Source organism: Balaenoptera acutorostrata, chromosome 1 (assembly GCF_949987535.1).
Source record: "Balaenoptera acutorostrata chromosome 1, mBalAcu1.1, whole genome shotgun sequence".
Lineage (NCBI taxonomy): Eukaryota > Metazoa > Chordata > Mammalia > Artiodactyla > Balaenopteridae > Balaenoptera > Balaenoptera acutorostrata.
Genome location: NC_080064.1, coordinates 100,801,674 through 100,822,293, shown reverse-complemented (window position 1 = coordinate 100,822,293; position 20,620 = coordinate 100,801,674). Strand labels below are relative to the sequence as shown.

Here is a 20,620-nt window from a genome sequence, read left to right as displayed (position 1 = left end):
AAGAGATTCAGAAAGATAAAAGAATAAAAAGGTGGACAAAGATTTATCAGGCAAATGCAAAGAAAAGAAGGCAGGAATTGCAATTCTGAAATCTGACAAGGTAGATTTATGGGAGGAAATCATAGATTAGTAGTCAGATTTTAAAACAAAATATTTTATACCATGTTAAGGAGTCTAGATTTGTAGTCAACAGGACTTTTTGAAGGATAAACTACAAATGGACAAGAATCAGACGTGCACTTCAAAGATGGACTAGGGCTTCCCTGGTGGCACAGTGGTTGAGAATCTGCCTGCCGGTGCAGTGGACACGTGTTCGAGCCCTGGTCTGGGAGGATCCCACGTGCCGCGGAGCGGCTGGGCCCGTGAGCCACAACTACTGAGCCTGCGCGTCTGGAGCCTGTGCTCCACAACAAGAGAGACCGCGACGGTGAGAGGCCTGCGCACCGCGATGAAGAGTGGCCCCCACTTGCCGCAACTAGAGAAAGCCCTCGCACAGAAACGAAGACCCAACACAGCCATAAATTAATTAATTAATTAAAAAAAAAAAAAGATGGACTAGACTGAGGTGACACTGGAGTCAGGGGATACAGTTAGAATGGGACAAGGGGCCACACACTGCTTGAGTACCTACTCTAGACCAAGTGGTTTACATTTATGTTCTCACTTTAATTCTAATAATGATATCAGGTAAGCCTTATGATTCCCATTTTATACATGGAGATTCTGAAGCTTAGGAAGATTAAGTAACCTGCCCAAGTAAATCAACTAATAAAACGCCAGAATCAAGACTTTGAAGTCAGTTTTACTTAGCTCTTTGCAACTACATAATGCTATTTGTTGTTGTGGTGGTTGTTTTTTAAAATCCAAGAAAGAGTGAGGGTCTATGGTAGTGCAGAGAGATAGGTATTTAAGAAGCATAATTAGGAAGGTTTGGTGATGAACTGGACATTGTGTGCGATTAAATAACAAGAAAAAGAAATCAAGAATTCCAGAGGCCTTATAAAAGCTAGTATCCACAAGGAATTACAAATATACTGAAAAGTAAAACAAACCAGAATGCCCTTTTATTCCCTATTATTGTTTACTGCTTTTATTCTTCCCCAGACCTACACTAGTTAAACCAAGCATACATGATTTGTTATGTGTTAAAAAAAACAATAAAAAGCCCAAACTATCATTACAACAACAATCAGGTCCTATGAAAACTATTAAGACTAGAAGAGATACACCAACATCTAGATAAAAATTCAAAATGGATTACCACAAAGGTGGCACTGCATGCTTCCTCCTTTTTTCCTTTGGGGAAGAGGCAGATTTTAAAATTAGTAGTATCCTAATAATTAATAAAAAATATTTGTTCTCAGTGTACAGGCATTGAGAGCAAAATAGTCTTCTTACTGCATAGGCTTTAGAAATTGATTTATAGGAAAAACATCTAGTTAGCAACATGTACATTTATATTCTTTTTTTTTTTTTTTAATTAATTAATTATTTATTTATTTTTATTTATGGTTGTGTTGGGTCTTCGTTTCTGTGCGAGGGCTTTTTCCAGTCGTGGCAAGCGGGGTCCACTCTTCATCGCGGTGCGCAGGCCTCTCACTATCGCGGCCTCTCCTGTTGCGGAACACAGGCTCCAGATGCGCAGGCTCAGCAATTGTGGCCCACGGGCCCAGCCGCTCGGCGGCATGTGGGATCTTCCCGGACCAGGGATTGAACCCGTGTCCCCTGCATTGGCAGGCAGATTCTCAACCACTGCGCCACCAGGGAAGCCCCTACATTTATATTCTTAAAATTTTAAAGTCTAATGACTTTTTCAAAAGTCAAAACATAGAATCTTCTAGTTTTTCTATTTTTAAAACAAAACACTTGGAAGTCCTCTGAAAATTTTTCTCTTTATCCAATTTTTGTTTCATTCCAATGCCCCAAGTTAGTCTCCACAGTTTCATATGAGATACTCTACTGAATTATTTCTAGATGTTTGATTAGTTAAATAAAGATATTTTGGCTGCATTTCTTTTATTCCATCTCATACTTACATGGAATAGTTCTCAAATAGAGATTATCTCTAATCACTTGCTGCAGTTTGTGGTCAACTGATCCTTTCTGAAACTGAAGACTCAGGTAATGTCGCAAATCTTTATTAATGACTTTGCCTACAAAAAAACCACACAAGACAAAACACATAACTGTTAGATCTCCAGTTAAATATCAATGCTAGTTAATGAATACCCTTAAAAACATTTAGCCATAAATAGAAAAAAGAAATCAGAATATTTTATCCAAAACAAGATAACTGTATCAAACTATTATAGGTACTATAATTAAAATACACAACTTTAATACACAATGTAGGCATAATTTTACATGGAAGGAGAGGGAGGACGTATAAGTCACAGAACATGACAAATATCCAAGGTAATTTCATTCAGTCCCATGACTTTAAATACGATCTATACCCTGGTAAGTGCCAAATTCTTATCACATCTCTATCCCTGACCTATCTCCACCAGGCTCCAAACTCATCAAACTCTCTATATATTGCAGATATATCTGGAAGTCAAATAAGCACCTCAAATTTCAGATGACCAGAACAGAACTCTTAATTCTATCCTCTCCCATTATTTTCCTCTCCTCTAGCTTTTCCTGTCTTAGAAAATTACCACCACCAATCCAATAGAACAAACCCCAAACCTAGAAGTCATCCTGAATTTCTCCTCTTTACTTCTATCCCTCAACGCAATTTATTAGCAACTTTTGTCAGTTCTACCTCCAAAACATATCCCATAACTGCCCACTTCCCTCCATTTCCACTGCCACCATCTAAGCTAAGCCACCATCATTTCTCACCCGGAATTCTGTAACAGCCTTCTAATTGGTTTCCCTGCATCCATTCTTGGCTCCTTCCTGCTCTCACCATTCACAAAGAAGCCAGAATGAGATTTTTAAACATAAATCAGATAATTATTACTCTCTTTAGAGCCACAAATGACTTCTTGCTGCTCTTGGAATATAATTCAAACTTCTAAACAGGGCTTAGAAAGCTCTACATGTTTCAGCTCTGGCCATCTCTGACCCAAACTCACTCACCCTTCACCCTCTCAAACTATGTTCCACCCACACTGGCCATCTTTCTCATCTCTAACAGGCCAAATGGGTCCTACTCAGAACCTTCTGCCTATCACTAGATTGAACAGGCATTTTCTGTCCACTTGCTTGACTCCTAGATACAATGTGAATAAATAGGAGTGAAAGGGTTTTTTTTCTTATTTGTGGGGAAAATGGGAGATTAAAAAGAGGGATATTAGGGGTCTCAAAGAAATATTAAGCAGAAAAATAGAGGACTGCAGAAATCTGATCACAGTGAATTTATAATAAGGGTTGAGCTTAAAATAAACATCAAAGCAATCCAAACACTTTTCATTAGACAAGATTTCAGATAATTAGAAAAGAGCAATGCTAAATCAAAATAGATTATCTTATTGAATAAGAAATGACTAGTTGATTAAAATATACTCTTTATTTTATTTGGAACAGCATAGTTATGACCAGATTAGATAAATCAAAGGTTACTACAGATCAGTTCATTCTTTTAACTATTATTCTGTAACACAGCATTTCTAATCCCTTCTTTTGGTCTTTTCTCACATATATAAATAAACATAACCTATATGAGAGAGTATTAAAATAAGCAGGAAATCAGAGTGCTTCTAAAGTTTAGAGATAACATTCAGATCCTAAACTAATAAACATAAACCAAAAAGTCCCTGTTTTGCATTGTCAAAAATAGATGCTGAGGAAGGGGAGAACCTTGTGATCAAAGAAGAAAACCTGAAAGATATTTACAGGAATAACACAGAACAATGTGTGGTCCCAGAGGCTGCTTCTGCCAGGCATTTCGGGGCCCCACCAACCCAACTCCAATTTAAATGGAATCATATTATTTCATTTTTTATTTATATTATGGAACTTGTTCATTGCTGGGCAGAAGAAAAACCCAATTCATAATCAATACTGTACAGTCTCATTGCTTAGTGAACAAAATCATACCCAATAATGAGTTCATTAAGTATTTTAAAAATTAGATAAGGAGTGTTTCAAATGCACTGTAATAATCAGCATACAAAAGCTTTTGTGGACTGTTACATAGGTGCTTCAAAGTATTAAGTGATGCTTGCAGAAATTTGGTTAGGGTTTTTGACTAGTCAGAGAATGCATCATTTTTTTCTATTTGAAATAAGTTATATAGGCTCCATTATCTAACAACCTGCTATCCAATGTATTTTCAAAAACAGATTTAATCTGGATAAAGGCTAATGCCTGTTTTATTAAAGAAGACAATCTAAATCAACACTTTTTTAATTCAAGGTTTGTCAAATTTTTTAATTTGAAGCTTTACTATAAAATATGGCATAACTCACAGAGATAACTATACAATGCTAAAAACCCACACTGGATTTTAATGTATAAAAACAACAAGACAAAGCCATAATAAAAATCATAGATCACAGATTACCATATGAGGGGCTCTTTTAAGGGAAAATGAAGGTAAACAACTCAATTCCTGTTTCAAGGGCCCATGAGACCTTAAGACAGAGAATCATTAAAGCAGAAAGAATTAGATTTAAAGAATAACACCTAGATTTATCAGGACGGGAACTGCACTCTATCTTCACCCTCAACTTCTATGGGGATTCTGGATGCAATGCTGAGATGAACAGTTGCAAAGAAGAGGGTGAAGTACAATTTCATAAATGGGATATTTTATTTAAACTGTGCAACTATTCAAAGAAATCATCACACTTTTCTGAGGTTGGGGACAAAATATTACAAATATCAAAGAAATGTCAACTATAAAAGATTAACAAATTATATGGATGGGCATTCTTTAAGATTAATAATAATTAATAACAGAATATATTGGATATAGCAGTCATCATGGACTTCCTTGCTTCAAGAAACCAAGAACAACTTTTGTAAGGGGACAGAATATGCTTTCCACTTCGATGTGGTTCCAGGGAACTTATTTAAAAAAAAAAAAAAAAGTACAAATATCCTGAATAGGGAGATGGCTGTGGAATTACCAGAAGGCCAACAGAAACATTAGCTCACAGAGACACCGCTGAGATTATCTATATTATTGAATTGTATATGAACTTCCGGCTTTTGTTTAAGGAGAGTTTCACAGAAACTTGACATTTCAAGAGTATGAAAACATCTACTTGGGGTTAATGCAGTTGTTAAACAAATAAGAAAAAAGATTCTTCATAATTGCATTCTTACCCAGCCAGCCTTTGCTTTTAAGTGTTAAGATTATTCTTTGACTTTTAAGTGATTTATAAATCAAGTTGATTTATGAAACTTAAAAAGAGATCTGTAAATCTTACATATACAGCTCAGGAGGGGAAAAGTCTATAATTGAAATCTCAATCATATGAATAAAATCCAGGCACTCAAGTTTCAATATACAAATCCTCAGTCAAAAGAACTCATAACTCAAATTCATACTTTCTGAGTGTATGCCAATTAATATTCACTACCATTTCTCTTTAAAGAATCAGTGTATAGAGTCACTGGTTATTATTTAGGTAAACATTGTGGCATGCTGGCATAGGTGTGGTCATGCAAGCAGCTGTAAACCAACCCAAATGCCAACATTTCATTGTCTTTTCTGTAAGGGTACTCTAGGAGACTTTGTCAACCACTTGCCAAAGTCAAGATACGACATGTCTTTACTACTGTCTAATACAGTAGTAATTATACAATAGAAAAAAAAGAAAAAAATAAGGTCAGTTTGGCATGTCTTGTTCTTATACATTCACGTTGATTCGTGGAGACCACCCCTTTCTTTTCTAAACATTTCAATATTTTATTAGTTTTATTTTTTACAATCTCTTCCAATGTTGTCAGAGTTTAAAGTTAGGGAAGTGGATTTGCGTTTTCTCAATCTATGCCTTTTTGGAAACTGGGACATTTGTCTCGCCTCAGTCTCCTGGTACTTCCCATATTCTCCATGATTTCACAAAGAATATCGACAATAACCCTGAGATCATAGCTGAGAGTCCCTTTAACTCCTGGGGGGCAATTCAGCTGAGTCATGAAAACTTAATTTCATTTAAAGTGAATGATACTCTTACAATCTCCTTATCTTTTTAAAATTTAATTTCCCTCATTTGAGGTTGTTTGTTTTATCTTTTACTGTTGGAAAAGTAATTCTTCCAGTTCAAGACTATGGAAGCAAAGTAAGAATGGTACAGAACTAATTTCTGCCTGTAAACAGCTACCAATAACGTCTTCTCACAGTAAGCCTACCTCTTCCTTCTCACTGCTCTTGCTTCAAACAAAACCTTAAAAGCTCTTTGAGCTCTTTGAAGTATCTAAACTCCTTTTGAGCTTCGGCCGATAGTAAAGGAAATTCTTCAATGTTTATTTCTTACAGTCTACTTAGCACTGTACAAATGTGATTGCGTTCCATCCAATTATCAATCACATACATCTTTTAAAAATCCTGAGCTGCTCAGAACATTCTTTGTACCCATAAGAATTTCGTCACATAACTTTTCTTTTAGAAATCTCTAGTCTTGGAACCACACCTATAGATGCCATAACCTTTAAAAAAAAAATCTGTTTTCCTCAAAGGCAAAGTACGGGCATAACCATGTCCCACTTTTCTTCCTTACTATGATGACTGTAAGATAGCCTGGTGAAGTTCCCCAGCAAACTGTTCAATCTAACTAGTTCAACACAACTGATGCTACTAACTAGTCATTTCCCATTAGACCTAGACTCAGAAGAGCATTGCATTTTACTGCTTCCTCTACATCCTGAGCTCCATGAAACTAGTGAAAAAGATATACATAAGCTTAACTCCAAACTGGCTCCTTGGTTCAAGGCAGGAGTTCCCTAAGACAAAATAAATCAAACTGCAGTCCACTTGTTTGTGAAACTGTAAATGGTATTTGAACAGGACTTTTCTAGATAATCAGTATCTACACATTTCAAAGTAAAATATATTCTATGGCACAAAAGTTATTTAAAAATATCTTATACAGTTGTTAAACATAAAAGTTTGTCAGCTATCTTAGGACCAAGGCCATGGTTTGTTTTTACAGATTTAGTCCCAGGATCTAGCACACAGAACAAATGAGTCAGCTTAATTTTGTATCTTTAACTGTTCATTTCACCCTCTACATCATCTAATGCAGGAAATTTTAGAATACTCACTTAACTGATACAGTATTCTTGGTCTATACAAAACTTTATTTTAAACTGTTTCTTAAACAATGAAATTAACTTTATTTGGACTCTGTCAAAATGCTACAGTAAATTCTTCATTGACACAGCAAACTCTATGTCTTTAAAAGTAAGTTTTAATTATAGCTTTTATGCCAATTCCTCAAATTCTGTTCATCAGAACACTAATGACTAGGACTGCTATTTTTTTTAATTAATTAATTCATTTATTTATGGCTGTGTTGGGTCTTCGTTTCTGTGCGAGGGCTTTCTCTAGTTGTGGCAAACGGGGGCCACTCTTCATCGCGGTGCGCGGGCCTCTCACTATCGTGGCTTCTTTTGTTACGGAGCACAGGCTCCAGACGCGCAGGCTCAGTAATTGTGGCTCACGGGCCCAGTTGCTCCGCGGCATGTGGGATCTTCCCAGACCAGGGCTCGAACCCGTGTCCCCTGCATTGGCAGGCAGATTCTCAACCACTGCGCCACCAGGGAAGCCCAGGACTGCTATTTTATAATATTATTATATTGTACATATATGCTATATGTTTTCACTCACTTCTCATGAAAACCTTTAAGGTAGATATTATTATTATTATTCCCATTTTATAGGTAAGGAGCTGACGTATAGAGAGGTTAAGTAACTCACCCAAGGTTGTATCACTGAAAGGAGCAGACCTGGGATCTGAACCCAGTTAATCTGGCTCCAGAACCTGCGCTAGAAGCACTGTGCTAGAATACCTCCCTCCCTTCTTCCCTCCTTCCCTCCCTCCTTTCCATGAATTTCTTCTCTTGCTTAAGCTTACAAGAAAACAAGCTTAGAACACCATCTTTCATAAGAGCCCACCCTTCTATGAAAGTCACGTCTATCGTGTAAAAAAAGATTTACTGAGTCCTGAGTAGTAGGCTCTTGTGGGTAAAGCAGTGAATGAGAGTGCACCCAACTGAACAAAAAGTCTCACAGGGAAGATGAACACTGAGAAAGAAATTTCAAACTCGAGAGCATTATGAAAGAGAAGCATAGAGCACTGTGGGAATCTATAATCTAGATCCTAAGTCTAGGGAGTCTAGGAAGACGTCACTGAGTAATCACACTGGAGCTGAAACCTGAAGGATAAATAGAAGCCAACTAGACAGAAAAAAAAAAAAAAGGTGGGGGGATTGGTAGAGGGAGTGGTACATGAGAAGGCACTTACTTGAGGTGGGAAAGAACACAGTGCTGACAGGAACTGAGAGAAATCCAGTATAGCTGGTTCTTAGGAAGTGAGGAAGAGTTCACACAAGCTGAGACAAGAGTTCCAAGGGCCAGTGGGTTGAGTAGAACCTTGTGACAATAATTTAAAAGAACTTCAACTAACTCAGGTATGACACCAAGGCCCTTCATAATTGCTATAAGCTAGCAACTATGGATATATTCTTACTGGTCACATCTATATTTCATATTTGTGTTCAAATGCCACCTTGTTATTTCTATTCGGTCTTTTATCTGTAAGAGGATATTCAAGGTTATAAACTTAGACAACCCCTATCAACATAACTCTTTAAGTATCCCACTCTCATTATAGGCAAGTGGAACCTAATGAATTTTTAAAATAATTTATATAACTAAATTCTTATTCTGTCCCAAATTTGAAAAGCACTAAATCTTCTGGAATCTCTTGAGCCACTTAGTGTTTAAAGCTGGCCAGTTTTCAGTATTCTTCTGAGTTACAGTGTGAAGAAACACAGACTGAAGCGATCAAGCGGTGTTGCTGTCTTCCGCAGAATCCTGCTGCCACCTCACCAGTCAGGAGAAAGTCTCCTGCTAACAGAGGTCACGTTCTTTTTTTTTTTTCCCCCTCAGGCTTTGAAGATATTATTGACATAAAATATATACATAAGTTTAAGGTATGCATGCAACGATTTGATACATATATATATTGTTAAACAATTACCATAGTAAGGTCAGTTTGTAACCCCATCCTTTCACATAATTACCATTTTATGTATGTGTGGAGATAGCACTTAAGATCTACTCTAACATCTTTCATGTATATAATCTGGTATGACAGTCATCACGCTGTACATTAAAACCCCAGAACTGATCCACCTTAGAGCTGTATGTTTGTACCCTTTGACCAACATCTCCCCATTTCCCCCACACCTAGCCCCTGAAGAAAATGCACCATTCTGCTCTTTAATTCTATGAGAATATGAGTTTCTATTTCTATCTCTATTACATTCCACATGTAAATGAGAAGATACAGTATTTGTCTTTGTCTGCTGGAGGTCACATTCTTTGTCTCTATTACAAATTAGGGCAGTAGTACATATTAAAATGAGTGTCCATTCTCCACTGATTCCTGGAAGGAAACAGCTATCATAAACACATTGGTCAGATTTCATCTACCGCCCTGGGTCCTATTTCACTGGCAGTTTAAGGTCAAGTCTGCTGCTGCACATCTGGTCCTTTCCCAGCACACCCTAGAAATGTTTTCTCCCTCCCTCCTTTCTCTCCGTCCTTTCTTCCTTCCCTCCCTTCCTTGATTATTATTTTTAATGCATTTACCATCAGAAGAACTGGAAGCATAGCTAAAGTAAGAACTCTTTGGCTTAGGTAATCTGAAAAATCCCTGAACTACACCAAACTAAATATACCCATCCCTAAAAGCCTAACACTGTTTACTACATGTAGAATTCAATATTAATGCAGCACTGAAATTGCTTCATTATATTCAAATTATGTGTAAATAAAACCCATTATCATGCTGTCTACTTTTTATTTGAAAGTTTTTTATGGTTTTTATTTGCTTAAATAAAGCAAGTATTTCTGTGTAGAATGTATTTGCAAGTAACAATCATTTCTCTAAAAAAATCTGATGCATGGCCAGGAATCCAAGTTATAAATACTATAAAAAGTTGGTGCCCCAGAGAATGCTGTTGTTATCTATATTTGTTCTTACTTCTGAGGCAACTACCCCAGTCCTGCTAACACCCTGCCCTACCCTTCTAACCTCCACACCCAACTCTTTCCCGTGCTGGTTTCAGTTTTGTGTCTACTCCACCTGGAGACCCACAGTGTTGTATACACATAAAATACTGTTAAGGCAAAAGGCCTGCACATTGACCACTTGTTCACCTGCTCTTTGAAGCCAACACCCAGGCAGAACTCTAAGTCCACATTGAGGAACTTCTGTTTTCATCTCTCCTCCCCGCTGGTTCTTACTACAAACAATGGGGTACATGTTGGCCTCCCTCACTGGATCTTAAGTCTGTGTGAAGCCAGGAACTACGTTTCGTTCATCTCTGTATCTATCCTCCAAAATACCTAGCATAGTCCTGAGTAAACACTCTCTTAAACACACCAAAATGATACTTGATAATGTGATTGCTATACTGGTAGTTTTATATGGAATTCATCTCCGACAAACATTTTTACTATAATCCTCACAGAAATCCTTTCATTAAACAGCACTGTTAAAGTAAGTTTTGATTATAACAATGTGGTCAAATGCTCATAAGGTATTTTAAATGAAAAAAGCAGGTCACAAAACAGAATATTCAGTGTGACCCCCAAATTGTAACATATCTGAGGATATGCAAATTTAAAAAATGTAAGGGTCATACATAAACCCATACTTAAACATTAGCAATACTTAAAACATTATTGCAGGTATAATTATTGGGTGATTTTTAAAAATTTTTATCTTCATGGTTTTTGTACTTTCAAATTTTCTACAGTGATAATCTATTACTATAATGAGAAAAAACTTTTAAAAATTAGAAACCACATTTTCAAAAACTTTGCCCTTCAAAGGTCGTTCGTGGAAAAGGAAGCCTGACCCAGTGGAGCATTATGACAAAAAACTTGCAGAAGTTCTATGTAAAAGCTGATACTATTTGTCTAGGTTTTCCTTTAATCATTTGTTTTTTTTTTGTTGTTTTTTGTTTTTTTTAAATTTTATTTATTTATTTATGGCTGTGTTGGGTCTTCGTTTCTGTGCAAGGGCCCTCTCCAGTTGCGGCAAGTGGGGGCCACTCTTCATCGCGGTGCGCGGGCCTCTCACTATCGCGGCCTCTCTTGCTGCAGAGCACAGGCTCCAGACGCGCAGGCTCAGTAATTGTGGCTCACGGGCCTAGTTGCTCCGTGGCATGTGGGATCTTCCCAGACCAGGGCTCGAACCCGCGTCCCCTGCATTGGCAGGCAGACTCTCAACCACTGCGCCACCAGGGAAGCCCCTAATCATTTGTTTTTAATAAGTAGTATTTTCCCCATACTGAGGTTAAATTCCAACCATTTTGCTTTTAACTGAAACTCTCAATTGATAAATAAGCTATAGAATATTAAAATCTACGTTTGAAAAGTAAGATGAAAATCACAGTTCTAGAAAAGACACAACAAAATCACCACAATTTTCCCTTTAAAAGTCATGCATCAGGAAGAGCAAAGTAAGATGAATCTTCCTAGCAGAAAACAGTAGAAAAAATAAGAAATCATCAAAAGTGGGTCTTTTTCTTTTCAAAGCTTTTATTTGATGGGATCATGTCGATTTAGTTCTTAAAGAAAAGCAGTTTTTCTGAAGTGCTATCCTGAGTCTATTTACAATTTTTTCTTTGTGGCACTCACATCAGGAATCATTAGCAAACCTGTCATAATGCCGATAACCAGTGCTGGATGGCACGCCGAAATCTGAATCATAGTATTAATGCTTCATCCTTTTGACAAGAGGGTACAAAGCCATCTATTGTGCCTTGTCATTTTGCCTGAAAACAGAATAACTGGGTTCAGTGGCCTCTGCAAATCAAAGTTACATGCTTCAGCAGAATGTCCAGGACTTGAGGTAGAAGATCTGTTATTGATATTTCATTGTAGCAGCTAATAAAAAGATAGCTGAAAGGGAATACAGGAGTGCTTGATTAGAAGTCTCACTGGAAAAAAAAAATGACTATTACAGAATTCAGATTGTATTTTAAGATGCATCATTATGTAAACAATCTCAACCTCTAGGTTCAGGCAGTAGGCTGATATAATTAACCACTATTAAAAAAAGGAATTTAATAGCTTCTTTTTCTCTGATATCTTTTTTTTTTTTTTTTTTTTTGGGATTTTTTTTTTTTTAATTCAGACAGAAAGTCACAAAAATTATACTCATCCTCATCAGTTCACTCAGTCCCATGTAATTAATTTTTTTTTTCATCTTGATCTTTTGTTAGCACTTTTATGAGTTCATCAGTTTTTCATTAGAGTTCTGAAAATGCTTATTCATTCAGTTCAGCAGTACAGTCAGTTACCAGTCAGAGTCTTTTCCATGAATTTCTTGAAGATGAAACCCTTTTATAGGAACATATTTGCAAAATCATCAGAGTACACCCAGAACTGTCTGTAAATGACAGAAGACTTAAAAATGACCATGGTTAAAGATTTGATGAAAGTTCATAATAATGCAGTTGACAAGAAAATTAGTTATTTCTGAGATATACATTTTAAAGTAATAACTAGGATTATTGCTTATAACATTATACCAGAACATATAAGATTTTTAGAAGTTTCCTATAATATCTGAAACATTTATATTAACATATTTCCATACATATTTCCATACAAATACAAATATAAGATTTTTAGAAATTTCATGTAATGTCTGAAACATTTATATTAACATATTTCCATACATATTTCCATACAAATACACATACAAGATTTTTAGAAATTTCATGTAATGTCTGAAACATTTATATTAACATATTTCCATACAAATAACCCAATGAAAGTTTAGTATTAGTTGTTTTGTTTGTTTTTTTATACTGCAGGTTCTTATTAGGCATCAGTTTTATACACATCAGTGTATACATGTCAATCCCAATCGCCCAATTCAGCACACCACCATCCCCACCTCACCGCAGTTTTCCCCCCTTGGTGTCCATATGTCCATTCTCTACATCTGTGTCTCAACTTCTGCCCTGCAAACTGGCTCATCTGTACCATTTTTCTAGGTTCCACATACATGCATTAATATACAATATTTGTTTTTCTCTTTCTGACTTACTTCACTCTGTATGACAGTCTCTAGATCCATCCACGTCTCAACAAATGACTCAATTTCGTTCCTTTTTATGGCTGAGTAATATTCCATTGTATATATGTACCACAACTTCTTTATCCATTCGTCTGTTGATGGGCATTTAGGTTGCTTCCATGACCTGGCTATTGTAAATAGTGCTGCAATGAACATTCGGGTGCATGTGTCCTTTTGAATTACGGTTTTCTCTGGGTATATGCCCAGTAGTGGGATTGCTGGGTCATATGGTAATTCTATTTTTAGTTTTTTAAGGAACTTCCATATTGTTCTCCATAGTGGCTGTATCAATTTACATTCCCACCAACAGTGCAAGAGGGTTCCCTTTTCTCCACACCCTCTCCAGCATTTGTTGTTTGTAGATTTTCTGATGATGCCCATTCTAACAGGAGTGAGGTGATACCTCATTGTAGTTTTGATTTGCATTTCTCTAATAATTAGTGATGTTGAGCATCTTTTCATGTGCTTCGTGGCCGTCTGTATGTCTTCTTTGGAGAAATGTCTATTTAGGTCTTCTGCCCATTTTTGGATTGGGGTGTTTGTTTCTTTGATATTGAGCTGAATGAGCTGTTTATATATTTTGGAGATTAATCCTTTGTCCATTGATTCATTTGCAAATATTTTCTCCCATTCTGAGGGTTGTCTTTTCGTCTTGTTTATGGTTTCCTTTGCTGTGCAAAAACTTTGAAGTTTCATTAGGTCCCACTTGTTTATTTTTGTTTTTATTTCCATTACTCTAGGAGGTGGATCAAAAAAGATCTTGCTGTGATTTATGTCAAAGAGTGTTCTTCCTATGTTTTCCTCTAAGAGTTTTATAGTGTCCAGTCTTATATTTAGGTCTCTAATCCATTTTGAGTTTATTTTTGTGTATGGTGTTAGGGAGTATTCTAATTTCATTCTTTTACATGTAGCTGTCCAGTTTTCCCAGCACCACTTATTGAAGAGACTGTCTTTTCTCCATTGTATATCTTTGCCTCCTTTGTCATAGATTAGTTGACCATAGGTGCGTGGGTTAATCTCTGGGCTTTCTATCTTGTTCCATTGATCTATGTTTCTGTTTTTGTGCCAGTACCATATTGTCTTGATTACTGTAGCTTTGTAGTATAGTCTGAAGTCAGGGAGTCTGATTCCTCCAGCTCCATTTTTTTGCCTCAAGACTGCTTTGGCTATTCGGGGTCTTTTGTGTCTCCATACAAATTTTAAGATGATTTGTTCTAGCTCCGTAAAAAATGCCATTGGTAATTTGATAGGGATTGCATTGAATCTGTAGATTGCTTTGTAGATTAAAAAAAGGAATTTAATAGCTTCTTTTTCTCTGATATCTTTTAAAAATAGAAATTTATCCCAATCCTAAGAAATTTTCCAAAGTAGATAGTTTAAAGCTTCTAAAAACTATATTACACATCAAAAGTGATCTGACTCCAGAGAGAGTCAACATTCATTAAAAAATAATTTATTTCCCATTTTCAATTCTAATCTCTATGTTTCATCAGGAACATATTTTAAAAGGATTTCTTTATCAACCTTACAAAAAATGTCAAAATTTCAAAGAAACATTTTTAGAGATAAATGGCCATTTCTATGTATATCCCCCTATTCAGATTCCTCCACTAAAAACCATTTCCCCCCCACTCACCTCAACTATAAGGCTGAGTGAATCAGGACCTTTCAGAAAATGTCAACATAAATGAAAGTGTCAGAAGATCTCCAGTCTCCCATTTCCCATTAAAGGGTCTTAACAAACAAAAGAATACAGGAAAAAAAGAAAAAGAAAAAAAAAAAGAGGGAGGGAAGGGAAGAAGGAGGGATGGGAGGGGGAGGAAGGGTGAGATGGAAGGAAGGAAGAAAGGGAGGGAGGGAGGGAAGAAGGAAGGAATCTGTACCCCTAAACTAAACCAATAGCAAGGAAAGAATCTATTTCAAAAGACAACGGGAATTTCTATAAATTCCAATATCAATTAGTGAGAACCAAGAAATTGCAAAGTAAGAACCACAATCAAGGGTACCAAATGGCCTTACCAGCTTGATAGTCTGAATTTAGGTTTAAGAACTGAAAGGGAGTCTTCTGGGCAACATGACAATATAAGTCACTTTTACAAAAGGCTCTCTAATACAGAACAAAATGAGGAGAAATAATCAAATATAGAAGGAAAAAAAGAGTTAATCTCTGTCCATTCAAATATCAACTCCAAAGAATACAAAACAATTTAGACTACACTGAGAAAATGCCCGAAGCTGACATACAACACCCTAGCTCATAAGCATAGCACATTTTGCAGACTCTGAGTACGAAATATTGATACATGTTGAATGTATATGTTGACCTACAAAACAAAAGGTATATAAGTTGCTGTTCCCAATCCCTAGGAGCAGGAGATAGAAGAATTCAGACAGAAATAGTGACAAAACTCCCAAAAAGTAGCTGCTGTTGGCACTAACCCCCTACACCTCCTCGGACATCAGAAAAACTAAACAGAGGCTATATGCCTCTACATCAAGCTGGAGAGTTTATGTGCTAATGGTAACAGTAAGTGGTACCCAGGTAAAAAGGAAAAGTAGTCAAGAAAGAGCATTAATGGGTTTAAGCAAGGTAACAAGATTAGACTAGTATATTAAAAAGTTAACACCTCTGTGTGTAGAATAAACAGAGGAGGGAGCCAAGAATAGCTATGGGGCATGCAGTTAAAATGTGAGGGCCACTGTCCAGGTGAGAGATGATTTAGATCAGTAATGGGAATGGAGGAGCAGATGGATTTGAGATTCACTGTATATGCCCATATATATGTAAAGTTTTTCAATACCAAACACTGTCCTTACAAGAGGAAGTTGTCTTATATTTGAACCTTACAAAGTCTCAGTTTACAGAATGATTTATAAATTATTTTATTTTGAAAAAATACAAAGTACTGTCTGAAGAAAGCATGTTAGCCTGAACCAACAACTGTTTAAGAGATAATCTGACACAATTGCTGGGGAGACGCGACCGGGGGGAGCAAATAAAATGAGAAGATTTAGTAATTCTTCCTTGGGGTACTACTTCACAACCGCATATGGCAGATGTCACTGTCAAGCAATCTTTCAATGATCGGTTGTTTGTTTGTTTGTTTGTTTAAGGGAAGAGGTGCCTTTATCTTTTTAATTTTTTTATTTTTTGGCCGTGCTGCGCAACTTGTGGGATCTTAGTTCCCCAACCAGGGATTGAACCCAGGCCCTCGGCAGTGAAAGTGCGGAGTCCTAACCACTGGACCACCAGGGAATTCCCTCAATGATCACTTTTGGAAAAAAGCAATTCAGTCCATACTTAGGTTATGAGATCATAAATATATGTCAACAACAAAAGTGAAGGGAAAAATTTTTGCTCTAACTTTACTTGTGGCTAGGACAGCACTATACACAGATTTAAAAACTACAATATCTCAAACAATTTAGATGGAAGAGAGGAGGAGGTAAACTGGGAAATTGTGTTAGGTAACTCATTCCAGTGTTGACAAAATACCAAAGGTGTAAGTTGAAGAGTTTGCACAAACTTTTTACAAGAAATAGTGGGAAAAGCAGTATTTCTAAATTTCATTTTAAATATATGTGTAATTAAATTAAATTTTAGAGGTAGAAATCTGATTTTATCCCTAAAAGTTTACATTCATACTGCCTAATCAAAAGGATATGTATTTTTTTTAAGTGTCTTTTAAAAAATTGTGGGATAGCTTAAGCTTAACTACAGGGCCTCCTCATATTTGGATATTCATGAAATTGTGACTAGAATCCATTAGCCTTAGTAATATATTTGACAGGAAGATTCAGGGGAAAAGAGACAACAGAAAAGATCACTCCAGGCTTCTAACTTGAATAACCAGGAACTTTAAGTTCCATTTGAAGAAAAAACATTGAAAGGGGAAGAAATGGACTTCCCTGGTGGCACGGTTGGCAGTTTAAGGATCCACCTGCCAATGCAGGGGACACGGGTTCAAGCCCTTGTCCGTGAAGATCCCACATGCCACGGAGGAACTAAGCCCGTGCGCCACAACTACTGAGCCTGTGTTCTAGAGCCCGTGAGCCACAACTACTGAGTGCACGTGCTGCAACTACTGAAGCCCACACGCCTAGAGCCCGTGCTCCACGACAAGAGAAGCCACGGCAATGAGAAGCCCACGCACCGCAGCAAAGAGTAGCCCCTGCTCGCCGCAATTAGAGAAAGCCTGCACGCAGCAATGAAGACCCAACACAGCCAAAAAAATAAATTAATTTTTAAAAATTTTTAAAAGGAAAGGGGAAGAAACAAGTTTGGGAATTGAGGCAGAAAATCAGGTTAAGGTTTGGGGTATGTTATTTGAGATGCTAGTGAAACAGATACCATGTGAAAATATCAAGAGATCTGAATTTAGAGCTATAAATTGGGAGTCTTTAGCTCACAACAAAAATCTGGCCTTGGTAGAGATGTGGGGCGATGTAAGTTGGAACAACTTTTCTGAAAGGCATTATGGCAATATCTATCAACATATACTTGCATGTCTTCTGGCAGAAGAGCTCTACTGAAGTTATTTTCACACAAAAATGTAAAAAAACATAAAAGATGAATGTTTATCACAGCATTATTTATAAGGAATTTAAATGTCCAACTATAGGTAACTGGTAAGTAAATTATAAATGATGAAATATATCTTCAATTACTGAGGTATGATGGAGTTTAAACATGTTGTTGAGTAAAATAGAGGGAGTTGTAGAAGGGAGCATTTAGTGCAAGATGTCATTTATGAAATTGGTATACTTTTCTTACATGTATTTATGCAAAAATATATTCTAAAATATGCTTACCTCTGAGTGGCAAGATGCTGAAGTATTTTACCCTCAGCTTTGTAATTTTCTATATTGTTTGAGAGGCTAAAGACAATAGCAACAAAAGCATACCATTTTTTAGAACTCTATAAAGCTTTTTTATTTTCCTTTTTCTCAAGTGTTTAAGAATGAGAGCACAAAAATCTTAGAGGTAAACAAACAAAACAAAAAAAACAAAAAAAACAGGTGAGGAAGACCACCCTGACTGTACAACTGGCTTTCAGACTTCAGGGCTGCATAACTAGGAACATATTGTCAAAACTGGAGCACCACCCCAGGCTTGAGACCGAACAATTAGGCTAGAGAAGTCAGTCCTGGTTGACCTGAGCCTGTAATTTGATTAATGAAATGAATAGTGACTGAGTGTTTAACAGGTCACTCAACAGAACTGGTTCCTGAACCCTGACCCAGGGATAATGTGATTTAGGACAAGTTACTGTAAGACCACATCTTAAGGATTAGTAAATTACGTACATGAAAACACAGACTGGAAAAAAGCAATTAAATAGCCTGACTCCACTAAAAATATTTCCCGTGAAAAAGAAAAAAGAATAGAAAGACTATATGATAGAGGCCAGCCTCTCCCTTAAAGAATATAAAACCAAAAGACAGAAGGATAATAATACAAAACATCAGGCACTGCGCTAGTGTTGAAGCTACAAAAACCATAATATAGTACCTGCCCTGGTGTTAGGGTGTCACAGACAAGTAAAAGCAAATAACTACTAAAACCAGTGAAAAAGCATGTACAAGGTGCAGGAGAGTATGTAGCTAAGAGAAAATAATCGTGTTTAGTGGGGAAAACCAGTGCATCTAGGCTGGGAGTATGGATGGGGAGCAAGGGATCAGGAGCTCGGTAGGTGTTCCAGGCAAGGGGAAGAGAAGGCACAGTGGCAGGGTGGTGGTGGATTATAAGACTAGAGAGAGATGCAGGAAGCTCAGGTAACAGAAGGTTTTACTTATGTCACTGAAGGGTTAGAACATGACTCTAGCGAAGAAGTGACTAAAATTTTTACCAGGGGAATGACATAGCCAGACTTCTGTTTCAGGTGGATCATTCTGGCAACACTGTGGACTATGAAGACAAGGAAAACAGCTGGAGGATACCAAGACCAGCACAGAATAAATTTAGCCACAAACCCATTAATACTGGCAGTAGAAGCAGTAATAGAAGAATCAATGCAGCAGAAAATTGGATTGGTGAAATAGGAGGCAACTCAAGAAGCATACACTGATAATAAGAAATTAACCAAGACAGGAAGTGAATGCTCACAGATTTGCAGAGTGCTGTAATCCAAACTTCAAATGATAGAGGAGTCCTTGAAGGAAAAAAGAGAATGAACTAAACAATTAATAAACAAGGAACGCAGTTGAAGAAAGCTGAAAATTTTTAAAGGAATGAATTTGGAAATTGAAAGGTTTACCATGTCACAAAAAAAAAAAAAAAAAAGATGGAAAAGAAAAACAACAGCATCATAAAAACACAAATTTAAATTCTGTAGGTTTTGGGGTGGAGGTGCAACCTCTAAGTTTCCCAAAAGAAAGACTAGATATTATTTAAAGAGTCAAAATCAAGAGAGATTAAGATGATAACTCCATGGTAAAAGACATGAGGTGATATCATCTGTGCTCCATCTGCTTGACGACAAAAAGTCTTTTCAGAGTTGTGGTGGTTTAAAAAAAATTTTTGTTTCCTCTATCTTTTTCTTCAGCAAACAATGGAAGGAGTAATCCAGAGCTCTATGACTGAAGCTAAAGAAAGCCTTGTAATTTAGAGCTGCTGTAGGCAAATACTATATAATATTGTTACTGTGAAAAATTAAACAGGTGACACATGAGAAAGAAATAAGAGACACAGGCAAGGTAACAAGACCAACAGATACAGAAAGCAGGCACAATCCAAACTACCTTATTTTTCACAGTGGAAAGTCAGAAATTACTGCCTCACAGAGAAATATAAATTAATCACAGTTAGGTTGGAAAATGTTTGTGGTAAGTTCAAGACTAACATCAATTCTTTGTAGCTCCTCAAAAACATACACCTTCACATATTATATGATTATATCACCTTGTTACTGATATTATGAGGCACTTTTTTTTTTTAACATCTTAATTGGAGTATAATTGCTTTTCAATGGCGTGTTAGTTTCTGCTGTATAACAAAGTGAATCAGCTATACGTATACATATATCCCCGTATCACCCCCATGTGACCCTCTAGGCAGTCACAAAGCACTGAGCTGACCTCCCTGTGCTATGCGGCTGCTTCCCACTAGCTATCTATTTTACATTTGGTAGTGTATATATGCCTATGCCACTCTTTATGAGGTACTTTTATAATACACAGTTAGGATTAAACTCTCAAGAAAAAAATATGATTCATTTTGTACCTTAACCTCAATAAACTTCATATAATACTTTGTTAAATTTTAAATCTAAAATTAAAACCAAATAATTAAAAAAAAAAAAAATTAAAACCACAGAGCACGTTTGCTGCTCTTAAGA

At 36.6% G+C, this 20,620-nt stretch overlaps 1 protein-coding gene across 5 annotated transcripts in view; it reads right to left on the bottom strand.

The window, feature by feature from the left end:
- MAGI3 (membrane associated guanylate kinase, WW and PDZ domain containing 3) overlaps nt 1-20,620 on the bottom strand; it is a 260,158-nt gene that overhangs the window by 97,314 nt on the left and 142,224 nt on the right. For all 5 annotated transcript variants that reach the window (XM_057544916.1, XM_007169372.3, XM_007169373.3 and 2 more), the window contains exon 2: nt 2,037-2,153. In XM_057544916.1, coding sequence (XP_057400899.1) covers nt 2,037-2,153 — 117 coding nt within the window. The remainder of the gene's footprint in view (nt 1-2,036; nt 2,154-20,620) is intronic.